The 17,871-nt window shown below is 32.9% G+C and overlaps 1 protein-coding gene across 1 annotated transcript in view; it reads right to left on the reverse strand.

The window, feature by feature from the left end:
- Positions 1 to 17,871, reverse strand: part of CPS1 (carbamoyl-phosphate synthase 1) — a 165,114-nt gene that overhangs the window by 56,515 nt on the left and 90,728 nt on the right. Inside the window, exon 22 of the mRNA XM_074191459.1 lies at positions 16,325 to 16,443. Within this exon, the coding sequence (XP_074047560.1) occupies positions 16,325 to 16,443 (119 nt within the window). The remainder of the gene's footprint in view (positions 1 to 16,324; positions 16,444 to 17,871) is intronic.

Here is a 17,871-nt window from a genome sequence, read left to right on the forward strand (position 1 = left end):
TACCAACACAAAATGACAGCTTGAATTTTTAGAAGGGAAAATTGTTTTAAAACCAGACAATCAGACTTTTACACACTCTGCCATAATCATTTAATGGTTAGACAGGGTTGCTCAGCTCCTACAGAGCTCAATCTCTAGTGAGCTCTATAGTTTATAAACAATACAAGCCTCTCCTCTCTTTCTCTCTTCAGTTTCCAATGTAGATTTTGTTGTTGTTGTTTAAAATTCTACCCTGTCATCTCTGAAATTTCATCCACTCACACTTCTTCAATAATAAATGATAAAAGGAAATGGAATAAATTCCCCTTAATGAGGAAATTTTCACCTGGCATAGAGGAGCTGGGGAAATCTATTAACTGACTTGAGAAACGCCTGCAGCATCGCAATTACCAAGGGAGCTGGTGTACTTCACACAGTCCTCTCTTCCACTTGACTGGCTTTTATCTGATCCACCAACTCACAAGTAATACTAAACAAATTTCCCTCCAGATTGCACCAACTCTAATGTGAAAATGAACACTCCACTTGGCCTACAATTATTGGATGGGTTTACAATTTGATTATACTGTTTTTTTAAAATTCCCTCCCAAAGAAGAGTTGAGGGAAACCCTTAGCCTGATGTTTTTTAATATTATTTTAAAAAGAGTACTAGGTAACATATACATAAAATGATAGCTAGATCTGTATATCCATATATATATGTGTGTGTGTGTGTGTGTGTGTGTGTGTGTGTGTAGATATATATCACAAGTAGGCATATTTTAATAAAAATATAGATAGCCTACCTCAATACCTCCTCACCAGTTTTTTCTAAGTGATTTGAACTAGATTCTCTGATTATTTTTGGCATTTCATGAGCTCTAGAATAAATGGCAATTACAACGATGAGATCGGTGTAAAAGTTGTTTATCTCCTTGTCTTTTCTTTTAAAGAGACAGATTGTTACTTCTCTCCCCAGGGAAATGCAAAAGAAATCTGTCAAAAGTAGCAATAACATTTAGAAAGGCAGGAGACAGAAAGCTAGTTGATTGTAGTAAATACCACCCTTTCCACTATCCCACTTTTTTCATGATACTGCGGATTTCTCTGCATAGCAGCAAAAAAAGCCATGGGCAGGGGCAATATTCAATCAGTTATTTTGCTCTATTATGTTTATGATATACCGCATCAGAATTTTTTTTCTTTTTTTTTTTTAGATTTTTGCAAGGCAAATGTGGTTAAGTGGCTTGCCCAAGGCCACACAGCTAAGTAATTATTAAGTGTCTGAGACCGGGTTTGAACCCAGGTACTCCTGACTCCAGGGCCGGTGCTTTATCCACTACGCCACCTAGCCGCCCCAGAATATTTTTTTAAAAATCATGGGATCTGAATTTTTCACTGTCCACTTGGGGTTATGGCATCTTAGAGTTTATTGGGTAGATCAGTTGAGCTTGCTCATAGATCTAAATGTTTAATTAAGTATATCAGTTTTTGGCTTTGGTTTTGTTTTTTCCTGAATCTATACACATAGAATATCCATTTAGCATTAATTCTAGGTTGAGGGAAGGGAAGGAATCAGAAAAATCTCCAGGTCGAAGCTTCAAGTAGATCAAGTTGATCGCTAAACACCAGTCTTAGATACGTGAAGCTTATTTCAAAAAAAAAAACTGAATTTCCTTAGCACTAGTTCTGAAATGAGCAGAAACTCCTACATAATTAAAAATTTCACTTTGTACTTATTTTAGCCAGGTGGTACCTTGGTCATAGTAGGCACTTAATAATGTTGAATTGATTGTATTTTATTTGCACACAAATGGAAACTAAATACAAAAATGTAAATGAAGAAATACAGATTGATTAAAAAATTATTACTGTCTACCTACTCAACAATTCTCAAAACTGTTCTACCACTGATGAGATATTTGTCAACTACTAACCAGTCTGAAAATTGAACTAAAGGATAGATGAAAATAAGACAAGTGAGTCATTCTGTAGTCAGGGAGTTAAAAATATTCTTCTAGCTAATTTCTGTATCTTTTCACTCCAAAACAATTGTGCTGGGGCGGCTAGGTGGCACAGTCGATACAGCACCTGCCTTGGAGTCAGGAGTACCTGAGTTCAAATCCGGCCTCAGACACTTAGTCATTACGTAGCTGTGTGGCCTTGGGCAGGCCACTTAACTCCATTGCCTTGCAAAAAAAAAAACCCAAAACAATTGTGCTTTCCACTCTTTAATCAGTTTATAAGCCCATCTAAGGAGTCCATGACCCTTAAAAAAAACTATATAATAAATGCCAAGCCTTCTCTCACTATTTACAGAATGTGATTGCATATTAGGCCTAATAGTTAAAAAAGAGTCTTCATTCACTGAAAGCCACCAATGGAAATTACTAGAGTATAATGTTATGAAAGTCCTTATCCAAATTCTGTCTCTAACATATATTTTCTCTGTGACCCTGTAAAGCCTCAAGTGTTCCAAATCATTTTCTAAGATACATATACCTTGCTATCTTAGAGGGGTTTCTGCAAACTAGTGAGTGTAAGCTGTTATGAGTAAGGGATTGCTTCATTCATTGTATTTGTATCCTCATATAAATAGTATATAGAAAGTATTTAATAAATGCCTGTTGATTGATTATATGATGTAATAAGATCAAAACTGGGGAAAAGTTTGAATTGTTTTGTTTTTGCTTTTTATCTACATGATTAATTAAATCCTCAGTTCTATACAATAATCTAGGTCACCTAATACATCAAATCTGAACCCAGGAGATAAAGTAGAATGCCTTATCGCACCTTAATATAAAACTGTGATTGAATGAGAATTCTTTGATATTTTACATTCTACTGTTTCTGCTTCAGAATATTAAAAATCAACTTTAATTTCAACTTTATACTTTTCTGAAGCTTCACTACCGCATGTTTTTAAATCAAGTCATGTTCCTACAAAGCTGTTTTCAAAATTTACCTTTTGTAGTCCCAAGGACATTAGCAAGAGAAGGAATTCTCAATAAATAACTTTCTGTTGACTTCTAGAGGCCATTACTCAGAATCTTATTAAATTGCTTAGCTGAAACCAACCAGCTATATAACTGGTCCATAGCATTTTTCTACAGAATGTAACCTGCTCAGGCCTAAAGTATCCTAGACCTTGAATGAAAAAGGTGAAGATAATATGTTGTAGGTCACAAAAGACACACTTAGCTATTTCTAAGTGAGCCTATAACATTCATTAGAAATGAATATTTTGTGACATGTCATTTTGATGTTTGTTTCTATAAGGATGAAAATCTGAATGGCAATCTAATTTTCTCAGTCATTTGGAGATCTTCAGAGCACAGGGGAGAGTTAAGTGACTTGGTAGCAACACTAGTAATTATTTCTGCTTTGTGATATCAGCTATACTTCAAAGGACAAATTGTGAGAATCACTCCTTAGATTTCCTAGTGTAAAAGTTTCCTTTGTGACTTCATCAAAAAAATGCCTACTATGAACCCAGTGCTACTGCAGACTACTGACGTAAGTATCAGTTGATCTATAAACAAGGGGTCTCAAAGCACTGTGCCCTCATAAATTAATAAATGAATTGATTGAGTTATTGTTTGATTGATTGATACGGCTAAGTGAAAGAGGAAGTCTAGTGGCCTGGGCTGAAGTCCTGCTCCAGTTCCTGTTAAGCACGTGACCTTGAGCAAATACCCTCACTTCTCAAAGTACTGGATTAGCCGATTTTCTAAGAATATAAAATGCAAAGAAAGTATTGTTCTTCTTTTGTTGGATCCCAGTTTCTTTATCTGTATTTTTAGTCAAAAATTAGAAACTAAACCACAATAATAAAATGCAATAGTTTTCCTGGGAATATAATATGGCACAAAGTTAAGTTATTCTCTTCAGAAGCATGTTTCCCTAAGATCCCAATACATTTTAAATTTTCTCTCAAAGACAAAAGGTAATGGCTAAGGGAGTTCCCCAAGATGTTCTCTGAAGGAATTTGAAATCATTGGTCCTATTTCCCATTGATGAATGAAAAAAGTGTGGCAACTTTATTATAGCACTTTTATATTTAACTTTTTAATTTATGCACATTGGTCATATTTTTGAAAATTCTATTGTTGGTCATCACTGTTCACAAGCTATTCCATAGAATTGGTGTTTAGCTGCATTACAAATGCAAGGCAGGGAAGGCTCACAACCTTGAGTCCTCTTTGGATCGTCACACTCTCATTTGTTCTATCCAACTAATTATTAATTAAGACTTACTGATTTAATCTTCAAAATATCATAAAATAGATATCATTTCCAGACTCCTATACTTCTTCCAGTGATGTTCTTCTTCATCATAATGTCCTTATTATCCTCATGGTCATGGCCTTTGTACTCTCCTTAATCCTGATCTCAGTAAGGAAGCCAATATCAGTCATTTTCACTGTAGTGAGAAGTTTTAGTGCTTTATATCTCATTTACATCTACTTATTTTAAGTGTTTTCTCAATTGTAAAATAAAAAATATTTTCTAATATTAAAAAATTTCCAGAATCCTTAAAGAAATAGAAAAATAATTTGAAGCTATGTTCCCTTTTCAGATTACTGAGATTATATTGCTGACTCAACCTATAAGTATGACCACTATTGTCTCAGGAACTAAAATTACTCCCGTTTGTGTTAACAGCTATAGAGAGAATATCTACTTGACTGAAAATTAAGAGTCTTTTTTATGGTTGATTGAAGAAAGTCATTTTTAAAAAAGAAATTGTTAAGATCAATATCCCTAAAATGCAAATTAAAACAACTCTGAGGTACTACCTCACATGTATCAGATTGGCAATATGATTAAAAAGAAAAATAATTAATGTTGGAAAGGATGTGGGAAAACTCGGACACTAATGCTCTAATGGTGGAGTTGTGAACTGACCCAACCTTTCTGTAGAACAATTTGTAATTATGCCCAAAGGGCAATAAAAATGTGCATAACCTTTGATCCAGCAATGCTATTACTAGATCTGTATCCTAAAAAAAATGAAAAAAGCATAAAAAATTCACATGTACAAAAACATTTGTAGTAGCTCTTTTTTGTGGTGGCAAAGAATTAGAAATTCAGGGGAGGCCTATCAATTGGGGAATAGCTGAACAAATTATGGTATATAAATATAACGGAATACTACTGTTCTTTAAGAAATCACGAGGGATGGAACTTCAAAAAAGCTTGAAAAGACTTGCATGAATTGATGTGAGTGATATGAGCAGAAACAGAAGAACATTAAACACATTAATAACAACATTGGGTAATAATCAACTATGATGGACTTAGTACATTTCAACAAATAAAATGCTAAAACACTTGTGCTGAAAAATACCATAAACTTCCAGGGAAGGAACTGTGGAAATTAAATGCAGACGAAAGCTTACTGTCTTCAATTTTTAAAAGTTGTATTATGTCATTTTTCTCTTTAATTTTTTTCCTTCCATTTGGATTTATTCTTCTTTCACAATATGATTAACCTAGATATATGTTTAGCATAATTGCACTTGTAGAGCCTATATTAGATTGCTTTCTGTCAGGGGAGGGGAGAGGGAAGAGAGGGAGGGATGGAGAAAAATGTAAAACTTAAAACATGCAGAAAATAACTGGTGAAAATTACCATTGTGTTGTTGGTAAAGCAAATATTTAAAATGAAAAAAAAAAAAAAAAAACGATAGCTATCCCTACCTTTAGGTGGCACAATGGACAGTGATGCATCTAGAGTCAAGAAGACAAGCTCAATTCTTGCCCTAGGCACTTGCTAGCTGGATGACCCTGGGGAAATCACTTAACCTCTGTCTGCCTCAGTTTCTTAAATTGAAAACTGGGGAATAAGAATAGAGCCTCTCGCAAAAGTTTGCTGTGAGAATCAAATTAGATAATATATTTAAAGTAATTATCCCAATGACTGAAACATAGAAATCACTTAATAAATGCTTGTTCCATTCCCCCTTGAAAATGTTAAGAATTTATTTTTAGATTTAAATTTACTTTAAAGGTAAATGTAAAGGACTTTCAATCAGATATGTCCTTCAATCAAAAGAATATTAGAAAATAATATATACAATATTTTTTGCTTTTACTGAGGTCAACAACTCATGCAAAAAATAGTACTTAGGGCTTGACAGCTAAGGGATAACTAGTTTTCAGTTTCTTGCTTTAAAAATTATTTCTCAAAAAAAAAGGGGGGGGGAAGTAGCACTTTATTTTGGTTAGAGAATAGAACTGAAGCAAAAAGCCCCAGGCTATACTTCCAGCTCTCCCCGCCTTATGACGCATAAAGTATGTCATTAAACCTCTGTGTGACTCAATTTTACCATATGCAAAAATAAAATCATGGTATTTGTCACCTGTGTTATTTTTGCAATGAACTTGAAGATCAGTGGAAGAAGAATAGAACAAAGAATGCCTAAATAGATTTTCTTGTATTATGACATATTTTTGTCCAAGCTTTCATTACCAGATTGTAACATCCTTAAGATCAAAGAGCTTATTTTATTTATCTTTGTAATACTTACAGTGATTGACATAGTATTACAAACTAAAATTAAAAATAAATTATTTGTTGAATGAATTAACATCAATTTTTATTTACTAGTAGTTTTCCATAAAAAATCTCATCAGTTGAATAAATGAAACAATTAGTTTTGAAATAAAAGCATCAACACAGCTATAATCTGTTCATTACTTGTGAATATTAAGTAAGACATGTATGTATACAATACTGTATATTTATAGCTACCTAGCAACTAAATAGACTTCATACAATCAAACAGGGATGATTAAAGATGTCCATGTTTCATTAGTATAGGGAATGTCAAGGTAAAAAACCATAAACCAGGTCAGACTTTCTTCTTCTTTGCCATTTATAGTCTTAGGAAGTTATCCACAGCATTCAAAAGTTAAGTGACTTTCCAAGGTCATCAAGTTAGTATGTGCCAGAGGCAAAACAATATCAAGTAGTCCTGACTCTCAAGATTACTTGTTAACCAAAGTGCTTATAATCAGAGCTATTAAAATTTATGAATAAAAACCATGCATTCTAGGTACACTCTGAATTTCTTGGCTACCAAATAGCATGCTACTCATTTTATCAATGTTACCATTCTAAACACTCTGCCGCACTCTTAAGGTCATGATATTATTTTCAATGTTGCCAAAGTCATATAAGAATTTTGAATGTAAAAATAAAAGGAAGGGGTCAGCTAGGTGACTCAGTGTATAGAGCACCAGCCCTGGAGGCAGGAGGACCTGAGTTCACATCTGGCCTCGGATATTTAACAATTGCTAGTTGTGTGACTTGGGCAAGTCACTCAACCCCATTGCCTTAAATAAAGAAAAATAAAAGGAATTAGTGACATAGGAATGGTAATGTTTTTGAAATGCCATTTCCCATTTTCCCACTGCTAAACAATTTTAAACAGTTTTAAAAAAATTCAAAAATTAGTCATTTGGGTTTACCTGGAAATATATATCATCTAAAAATATTTTAATCATTATCTGGAAATAAAGCAAATTGAAAATCAAGTTGTATTTTTTTGCATTGAACAGTTCATCAAAACTTGGAAATCCTAAGAATAATACTTTGTTTCAAATATTAGATTAGAAAAGAATGGATATTTTGTATAAAACTCTAATCAAGAGCATTCTTCTATTACTGAGGAGGCAGTGTGGTATTATGGAAAGAACATTACATTAGATATCATGAAACCTTAACTCTAGTCCTGGAACTACTAGAAATGGCTAATGTGACCATAAACCATTGTTTATCTCCTTTAGGACTCAGTTTTCTTATCTGTAAAGTAAAGGGCTTATACTAGATCAAGGATTCTTGGCCTAGAATTAATGGATAAATTGATAGCTATATTTCAATATAATTGGCTTTCTTTATAATCTTTATAAATTTTGTAAATATTTATTTTATACATTTAAAAACCCTATCTTGAGAGGGGGTCCACAGTCTTCACCAGATTGCCAAAGGAGTCTGTTACACAGATACACACACATACACAAACACACATACACACACACACACACACACACACACACACACACACACACACACACAAATTAAGAAACCCTTGAAAGATAATCTCTAAATCTCTATCTCTTCCTTGATAATATAAAAGAATTTAAGGATAAGAGAGTGTTTTAAAAAAAGTGAGTTATCAAAAACTATATTTATAACATTATTTTAAACAAAGAAAAAAAGTAATTTATCTATAGCATCTTTTAGCCTCACATCATCCCAATGAAATAAGAAAGAAACATTTTACAGGTATTGAAAGTGAGCTTCAGCTGTTAAATGACCTAAGGTCACAGAATGACTATGCCTTGGTCCTTGCCAGAAGCCCCATTTCAAGCCATTGATCAGCAGTTCCTATGATGTGCTCCCTGAGTGTGCCCACTGCTTCACACTGCTAATCAGCAAACTAATTTGATAAATCAGTACAAATCATCTGTAGATGTAAAGTTATACATACAAGATAATTATTGTAAACACACCATTTTCTTCCCAAATCACATTCTTATCAAATATTGGTGTGTTTTTTTTCTCAAATAAAAAACCAGCTTCCTCTAATCAAAAAAATTCTTGCTGGTGCAAACTAACTTAGAAAAATTCAAATTAACATTATCTATGTTGTGTTGCAGCTATACTTATTTTATTAAAATTCCCCAAGTTTATTTTAAACATGTTCAGTCACAATTCAGGAGTTTTGACTTGGAGTGACTCACAAGCTTGACAATTGAACTTTTATCTTTTTTATTGTACTATGTTATGGAATTGCTTGCTTTATTCCATAAATTTCAAATAAATTTTTGAAAAAGTATAATTTAGGTTTATCCTTTACATTTCTTATATCATCGTCAATTTTAATTTCATCATTTAATTTTAATTTTATTTTATTTTTAAAAATTTTACTTCTGTCAGGAGGTTACCTAGTTTAATCAAATACAAGGCCTTGTGTTTGTAATAAGGAATCATAAAAAAATGAAAAGTCAGTGAGAAATAAATAACACAAATCAGAAAAGCCAGCAGAGACCTTTAATTCAAAGTGAGGGCTCTTCTAAGGTGGTATTTACATTATTGCATCTGCTAGGGGGTTGAGGCCTCTAGAAAATGCCCTCTGTTTACTGAGCTCAATTTAGCACTTGAACGCTCATGTGGAACCTCAAATTCATCCTCAATTTGTTTTTAAAATGATGGATGCTGCTTCTGATTTCTAGTCCTCAGTCAGAGACTTGGTCTACCACAGTTCAAGCAAACATATACAAAGGAGAGAGATACCTGGAAAGGTTGTGCCCTTCCTTGTCTGACACAATGGAGGTTGCTTTTGCTACTGGTTAAATAGAAGGAGAATGGCAATCGAGGAATTGAATAGTATCCTAGAGCTAGATATGCTTGATTATTGCAGCTCTATATAGCTGCACCTTTGTCCATCGTATCTGATTTTCCATGCCTGGAAAGTTCTCCCTTCCCACTCCTGGAACCCTCAGTTATCTCCAAGGTTCATTTTCAATTCCATTTGCTATAAAATGTTTTCCAAATTCCTCCAGGTCTGGGTGGCCCCACCCAAACTGAAATTACTTTGTTTTTATTTTGTCTATATTTTTTATTTAATTATGAGAATGCACATTTTATTTCTTTCTAGAAGGATGTGAATTTCTTCTGGTCAGGATGGTTTATCTTTTATCCTTATTTCCAGAATACCTATCCAAAATGGCTGACATATGGGCAGTCTTAATAAAGGCTTGTTGAATTGAATTAAAATTTCTCATATTTGCAGAAACCAAAAGCTAAATAGATTCATACCTCTAAATTCTTTTTTGTTTTTATACAATGTTCCAGAATTAAAAATATAGAAATAATCCACATTTTACTCCTAATTTTGAAGACAATTGTTTTTTTAAAGGCCGTCTACAGTATCAAAATGCCAATAATGATATGGCTCATCAATAACAGATATGAAGTGGAATATATAGGACAAATTTCCCAAATTGAATGAAATGCAACACACTCTTAAAAATACAAGTCATAATAAGAGAGAGGACAATTTCTATACCTTATAGTTCAGTATTCTTCCACTGCCTGAGGCTTATGGCCTCCTTTGCAACTTTTTACTTGAATGGAGATTGCTAAACAAAGCTAAACTTTGATTCATAATTAAACTTTGACGGGAAAATAACTAAGCCTGATTTTCAGTTTGAAATAAAAGACCTAAGGATCCAATCTTTAGAGTGAGAAAATTAAAAGAACTGAAGGTTTTAAATAGCTGCAGCAAAGAGGGTAAACTAATTACCCTTGTATTAAATACCCATGTGGTTTTGCTTAGTTATTTAGATGTTTCTTTCCTAGAAACATCAAATTGGCCTTTTTAAACTAGAATTGGTCATTTTGAATTTGTTCACTAGTCATGTTGGTAGTAATCCCCCTTCTTCTTGGGTCACTTCTAGCCTTGTAATCTTACACATTCTATACTATATTATATTATTTCTGTATATATTTTAACTTGCTCTACTACTCAATAAATGCCTATGACTTATTACCCCTAGAATCAAAAATTGTTTTTCAGTTGTTTTCAGTTGTGTTTGACAGTTTACAATCCTGTTTGGTTTTCTTGACAAAAATACTGGAGTGGTTTTTGCCATTTTCTTCTCCAGTTTATTTTACAAATGAGGAAATAGAGGAAAAAGAGTTAAGTGACTTGCTCAGTGTCACACAGCTAGTAAGAGTCTGAGGGAAGATTAGAAATCAAGAAGCTAAGTCTTCCTTACTCCAGGTCCAGCACTCTATCCTCTGAACCAAAAACCTGCCTGAGAATCTAATATATTGGTATTTGAAACCTTTTACTACATGACCTACCTAAACCTCTCTAAACTTACTATACATTTATTACTCCCTTTCTTGCACTATTCAGTCAAAATGTCTTCCTTTTCCATCTCCTAGCAACATGCTTTTGTACATGTCTGGAATAAACACATTTCTCACTTTTAAAATTATTGTCTTGAATGAATAGCTCAGGTACTACCTATTATAATACTCTTTCAACTACAAGGATCTCCCCTAAAATATGTATTTGTAGTTTTTTTATGTTTATATATATACTTCTAAATCAACATATTAAATCTTGCAAAAGAATTTAAATTTTTTGAGAGCACTGAATATTTCATGTTTATCTTTATGTCTCCAGAACCAGTCAAAGTTGCTAGTATATTGTAGGCACCTCATAAATGCTTGTTGACTAATTTACCTTCTTCCTTAAAGACAGGAAAAGTAACAGTTGATATGAAAATTGTGAATCAAAATTTGCACATGGATTCACTTGAATCATTTCTTTGATGATCAAACAACTCTAAAAGGTAAGCATTACGATCTTCATTTTAAGGTAGAAGAAACCAACAGGTAAAGTGCTAACTACCTAGCAATAAAGGAGGGATTTGAATTCAAGTCTCTCCTAATTCCAGTTCTAGCTTCTTCTACAACACATGTACACAACATATAGGACCATAGAATTTAGAGCAGGAAGAAATCATAGAGATAATTTCATACAATGGTCTCATTTTACAAATAAATTAAGCCCAGTTTCATGGACTTCAACTCCAGTGTTCTTTCAACTACTATATACTAAACTTATTTCTCTTTGTAAAAATAGTAATAATAATAATAATAATAATAATAATAATATCAGTATTTATATAGAACTTTTAGGTTTGTGACATGCTTTACATATATTGTCTCTGCATGGTAATGACCCTGGGAAGGTAAATACTAGTATCTCTTTTTATAGATAGAAGAAACCAAAGCAAACAAGTGAAGAATCTTTCCCAGGGTCATGCAGGTAATATGTGTCTGAGGGAAAAATTTGGTTTTTCTGACTTCAAGTCCAGCATTGTTATGCCATATAGCTGCCTATATCCCTTATTTACTTCATAAGGTACAAATTAAACAATTATTTTTTTTAATTGAACTGAACTGAAAAAGGATCTTTGAACAGTTCTCCACTTTACTGCATTTCATTTGGTTTCCTGCCTGACTAGAATCCAGATATCTGTCAAATGAGGAGTTTGCTCACCAGACTTTGACTTGATTTTCCCAAATATGGTTGAATTTTTATGGTATGTATTTCCTACAGGTTGAATAACCAGTTTATGAACTTGCCTCAAGTTCACTGTTATAAAGGTGATAAGGGAGGGCATGATTAATGTAGCCATTTATCCAATTCCATGTTCTACCAAGCTGAGTTATAACAAGGTTCTACTTCAATTTTAAAGGACAATGATTGATGAAAATATTTAGCATATTTTTTTATTTTACCTACAGTAGAGCATGAAAAAACATCACTTGCCCATAACCCTGTGGCCAGATGTTTTGTTTTTGCTAGACTGGAAGAGAATTTGCCTGTGGGCCAAAAGGAAAAAGAGTTAAGTAACAATGTTGAGTTTTTTAATTAAAAAAGAAATTCTATTAACCTTGTGTATACTTCATTCTGTGGCCATTTTAAGAAATATCTGTGAGAAAGGAAATATTGCATGAAAGTGAGTGCTTGCATGAAGTGGGTAAAATGCGTGAATGGAATATTTGTGAATGAGGACCAGAGATAGGTAATAAAAATCAACAAGCATCTGTTGAGGGCTTACTAGGTGCAAAGCATTGTGCTAAAAACTGGAATGTACCCAGCCTAACTGGATATGGAGAGCAAGGAGATAGGCACATTTCACAGTCTTGCCACAAGTTCTGGCAGACCTAAGTTCTTTTAATTTTTTGGATGGCTGATATAGACTAGTATTGATGGATGTTTTGTATCAAGCATATAAATTCCAGTGCATATGCATTCTACTAACAGTCCTTCATATCACTTGGCTGCGAATCAATAGCAACTCTTTAAAAGCTGAAGAGATCCAATCTAAAATAGAAAATGGGGGAAAAAGCTATGTTCCTAGGAAAATTAGCTAATGTTACATTGCCTTAAAAATTTGGGGAACTGCCAATAGAGGTCGACTTCTCTATCATGCCTTTGGGCAACAATAAACAAGTTAAGAGGAAAAGAGGAAAGTCAATGGTGTGAAGTGGGTAGAGATCTTTCTTCCTGAAGCTGCCTGAAGTTATGGTGACAACTAAGGCTACCAGAATAGATATTGTTCAAGAAGTGAGACTGAAAACAAATGTTATTTCTATGCTCATTTTGTGACATGTATATAAACAGAGATCTAATGGGAGCAAACACTGCCTAGTCTGAATGTTGATCTATTATGCTAACACCTGCCTGCCTTTTCTAGTAATTCTATAGAGAACTGTGATTTCATAGATCATCATGAGCATGATTCATATATCTGTCCTTCAAGAAAAGGGATTTTTTTAAAACCATTATTTCTACTATTTCCCATAGGCATACAATACTCATTGCTTACTCTGTCACATTCAACACATCCCAATATTTACTTATTTTCTCATCCCATATCCAATGTGTGCCTTTCCAAAGAAGCTTACATTCCATTGGTGAGTAAAAATCAAGTTTCTACCTCTGAGAGCCTATTTATATCCATAAAATAACAGAAGGAAGTTTCCTGCCATTACTATAGTGTCATATGATCATAGATTTATAACTATAAGGGATCTTAGGGGGCACTGATTCCAACCCCTTGTTTTACAGATAAGGACACTACAGCTAAGTGACTTACCCAGGATGTCAGAAATAGCAAAAATGTGAATTGGTATGCAAACTCAGATCTCTCCTGACTTCAAAGCAGACCCTATATTCATCACACCATGTGCCCTTTCTCTATATTCCCATTTGAGTCACTGAATTCAATAATGTATAAACAAGGACTGCAGAAGTAGAAATTTGTGTATATTAGCCCACTGAGAAACAACTTAAGTTCTGATTATGGTATTCATCTACCAAATATATATGATAACAGAACCGACTCTTCATAGTATTGTTGTAAACATCTAATGAAATAATATATGCAGAAAAACTTGAAAATTCCAAAAGTACAGTTATTATTTTATTTTCTCTTTCTATCACAAGCATCAAAGCACCGGTGGGTATGTACTCAGGACTTTTTGATTTAAAAAATACCACAGACTAGGAACTTCTGTGGTTATTAAACTATTTTATATCCTGAATCACTCAATGGCCGTCAGTTCAATTAAGCAAATATTTATTAAGTTCCTACTATATGCAAAGAATGGTTCTTAGCTCAGAAAACCTAATCAGGAGTATTTTTTTGGTTTACTTGGAACTTTTCTCCCTGAGCTTTAATAAACTTAATAGCTTCAGCAATTATTGAAGATGCAAATTTCATATTATTATACTCATCATTTTGAAGTGCTATGAAATGCATGTATAAAAGATTTTAATGTACTATTTATGTATCCCATTATGATATAGAAAACCATCTGTTTTTGCAAGAACGATTGTCCCTGAAGATAGAGACTGAAAAATCTAAATAGCCAGCAAACAAACACAACACCGTATGGAGGTCAGAGAGAATTTATACAAGCTGTATAACAATGGATTTTCTTTTAATCCCCAAGGACATTGCTCATTATCTTTAGACATTTATTTCTGCTTAGTTAGGATCTCTAGAATCTCAATCTACCTTTTGACAATAACACAAGCTCATCAATTAAAAATGTGTGGTTTGCCCAAAAAGTAGAATTTGTATCAAATGAAGGTTTGTTTCATAGCAAAATCTATTATCTCTCTTCCAGTTCCTTATCTGGTCCCATTCTGAATACTATAAGTTTCTAGCACCCTCATGTGGTTTAATTGCAGTAGTTTCTGAAACATTCAAAATCTGGTGCATGAAACTAGAAAGTAGTAGAATGGACTGACTATAAGTCAACCTGGTGCTTCTGCTGCAACATAAACCAAGAAAGGAAACCTCAAGTCAGCAAAACTCAGAGATGAATTTATAGCTTTGATCCTCAATTTATTGTTATCTATTGTTCATTTTATGTGATCACTAGAACATATATATATATATATATATATATATATATAATTATATATATAAAACTGCTTTTAAAATTATTGCTATTCTAAATCTGGAAGAAAAAGAAGCACAAATCTTTCCAGCAAGACATAGATTTTTTTTAAATAGTTGCCCAAATTAAAAAGGAGAGGAGGCAATGTTTTGTTCAAAAAGGGAATATTTTCATAACCACACATGTACCTATATTAACTAGACAGACAAGGGTTCAAAAATTATGTTCTGTTTCCCAAATGACTAAATAATTTGGGTTCTGGAACCTTTCCCTTGACAACTTTTTAGGTGAACTTTCTATATAACCTGAATTCAGCTAAGATCAACAAGAACAATTTATCCAGAGAGAATTATTTCTCTGTTTAAAAATGCCAGAATGTTAGTAGAAAAGTTACTCTGTCACATCAAATGAAACAGTAGTTCTGGCCAACGTCTGAGGGAAGAAAGTGAAGACACTAAAAAGAAACTGCACCTGTGACCAAGGGAACTGTTTAAAACCTGTATTAGAATTTATGTTGGAAGTACTCCCCCCCAAAATGCCTCTCTATGCAAAAAGGAAATTTAAAACAAACTTCATTATTTAAGTAGTGATTGGCATTGTCTGGGTATTACTGAAGGGGCACAAGAAGGGTACTAATGGACATCCCTGAACTGTAAATGGAATTTTAAAAATAATTGGCCTTGAAGTAGAGAAAAATGTTAATGAATTCTAAGAGCAAGTTTTAAAATGTCTATTAATGGAAGCTGGAATGTAGCCCATTTACAAGCTGACACGAGCAGTCATGATTCTCTGAAATATTAGTAGACACAAAGGGATGTATTTGTTCAATAAGATATCCTAAGATATGAACTGTCATTAAAGGAGTGCTGAGAGAAGAATTAATGATGGGAAAGTCAATTTCTCCAAAGCAAGAAAATGATCTACTCACTCATAAAAGAATAGGACTTAAAGATGCATAAACAGGACCATTTTAATAGTATATAATTAAATAGATTAAAACTAATTGGTTTCTCTGTCACTGGGTATACATATCTTATTTGACATATAAGTATACATACATACATACACATACACATAGTTTTGTATTTTTCCAATAAAACAGATGATGATGCTATGGAAGAAAGTCATTATTTATGTAGGTGAAGTTCAAAAAATTAATACGTGATAAAACAATTCTGCCATGTTAAGAAAAATTTAAAGAAAAAAAACACCCAATTATTTTGTGGTCACAGCTTCTGTTCCAAGGACTCAGCACCATTTAGCTCAGTGTAGTTGGGTAACATGCCAAGATAGAGTAGAAAGCATCTGTGATAGACAAGAACAATGCTCTCTTACCTCTTTAATCCCTTTAGCTTCCTTTCCATTTTTATAATGTCACGCATCTTATACAGGAACCATTTGTCAATGGATGTAAGTTTGACAATCTCATCCAGGGGCATGTTGTCATCTATAGCCTGCCATATAGAAAAGAAGTGTATACATTGACAAACTTTTCATAAATAAAACTAGCCATATTATGGAGCTATAACCTGAGATATGAACCATGAAACAGACATCACTGAAGTTCTTTCCAATAAGCCCAAAGATTGCATTACAAGTAGAATATAGTGAGTTGGCTAAGTAAATCCTAGAAGTTTATACACTGGGAAAGTTCCATGAAAATAAGCACTCCTCCTAAATCCAAAATAAAGGGTCTAGAAATGTCCCATTGTAAAAAGAAAGCTAAAATATACCCCTATTATCATGGAAACTGGCATCAAAATAATAATCTTTTAGTTTATTCTTTGATGAGATTTCCCTGGATTATTCCTTCAGATAGATGTACTATTAATTGAGAAAACTCATTTTATTCAAATTAATATGACCACTGAATAAAGAAAAGGTAGTTTATAAAATCTTATGTTAAACTAAACAATGAAAATTACTAAGATATAGTTAAAGAATGTTTCAAGATTTTATAATAAACTTTCTCCTCACTAATATTGTGAGGTAGGTACTACAAGTATTGGCAACTTCATTTTATCAGAGAGGAAACTAAGGATGGGTAACTTGTTCAAGGATATATAACTATAAATAAACAGCAAGGACTTAAACCCAGATCTCCTAATTATATAGCTCAGTTCAAATGCCACTTCCAAGATGGTTTCCTGATTTCTTTCTCTCTATTGCTATTGCTTTTCTACTTACTTTTATTATTTATTTTATATGTAATATACATATAATTTATTTCATATATTTATCTGCATATGTGTCTCCTCTCCTTAAAGTAAGCTCTTTGAGGGCAGAAGTTGATTCATTTTTGTCTTTCTATCCTATGAAAAACCTAGAATATTGTAGGTACTTAATAAATCATTTTTATTTAAATTTATTTTTAAAAATTGCTTTTATGTGATATAAGAAAAATGAAATCCAATGTCTGCATGTGTTTAATCCTTCTTGATTAGATGAAGTCTTCAAACCTCTCTAAAGATGTTTAGTTTCAATTTTAATATTTTAAAATAAATCTTTCCATATTCAGTAGGGGGAAAAATCCAATGTTATCCCTGATGCAATATATCGCAGTTTGATACAATATTTTGTTAATCCCCCAAGGAAAGTGAAATACATATAACAATGTAAATTATGCAATTTTCTTTTCTATGCAGTTATTTCTTTTCTTTAAAGCTTTTTCAATATCCAAATATGTGAATATCCAATCAATCACTGTCTATATTCATTTGCTTATTTCCACTATCAAAATACCTATGAGGCAACTAGGTGAGACAGATTAGCCCTGGAATGATTAGGTCTTGAATGAAAGTCCAGTCTCAGACACTTACTAGCTTACTAGTCATTTAATTCTGACTTCCTTCCCCAAAAACTAAAAAATGACTAGGAAAAGT

This window comes from Macrotis lagotis, chromosome 6 (assembly GCF_037893015.1).
Source record: "Macrotis lagotis isolate mMagLag1 chromosome 6, bilby.v1.9.chrom.fasta, whole genome shotgun sequence".
Lineage (NCBI taxonomy): Eukaryota > Metazoa > Chordata > Mammalia > Peramelemorphia > Peramelidae > Macrotis > Macrotis lagotis.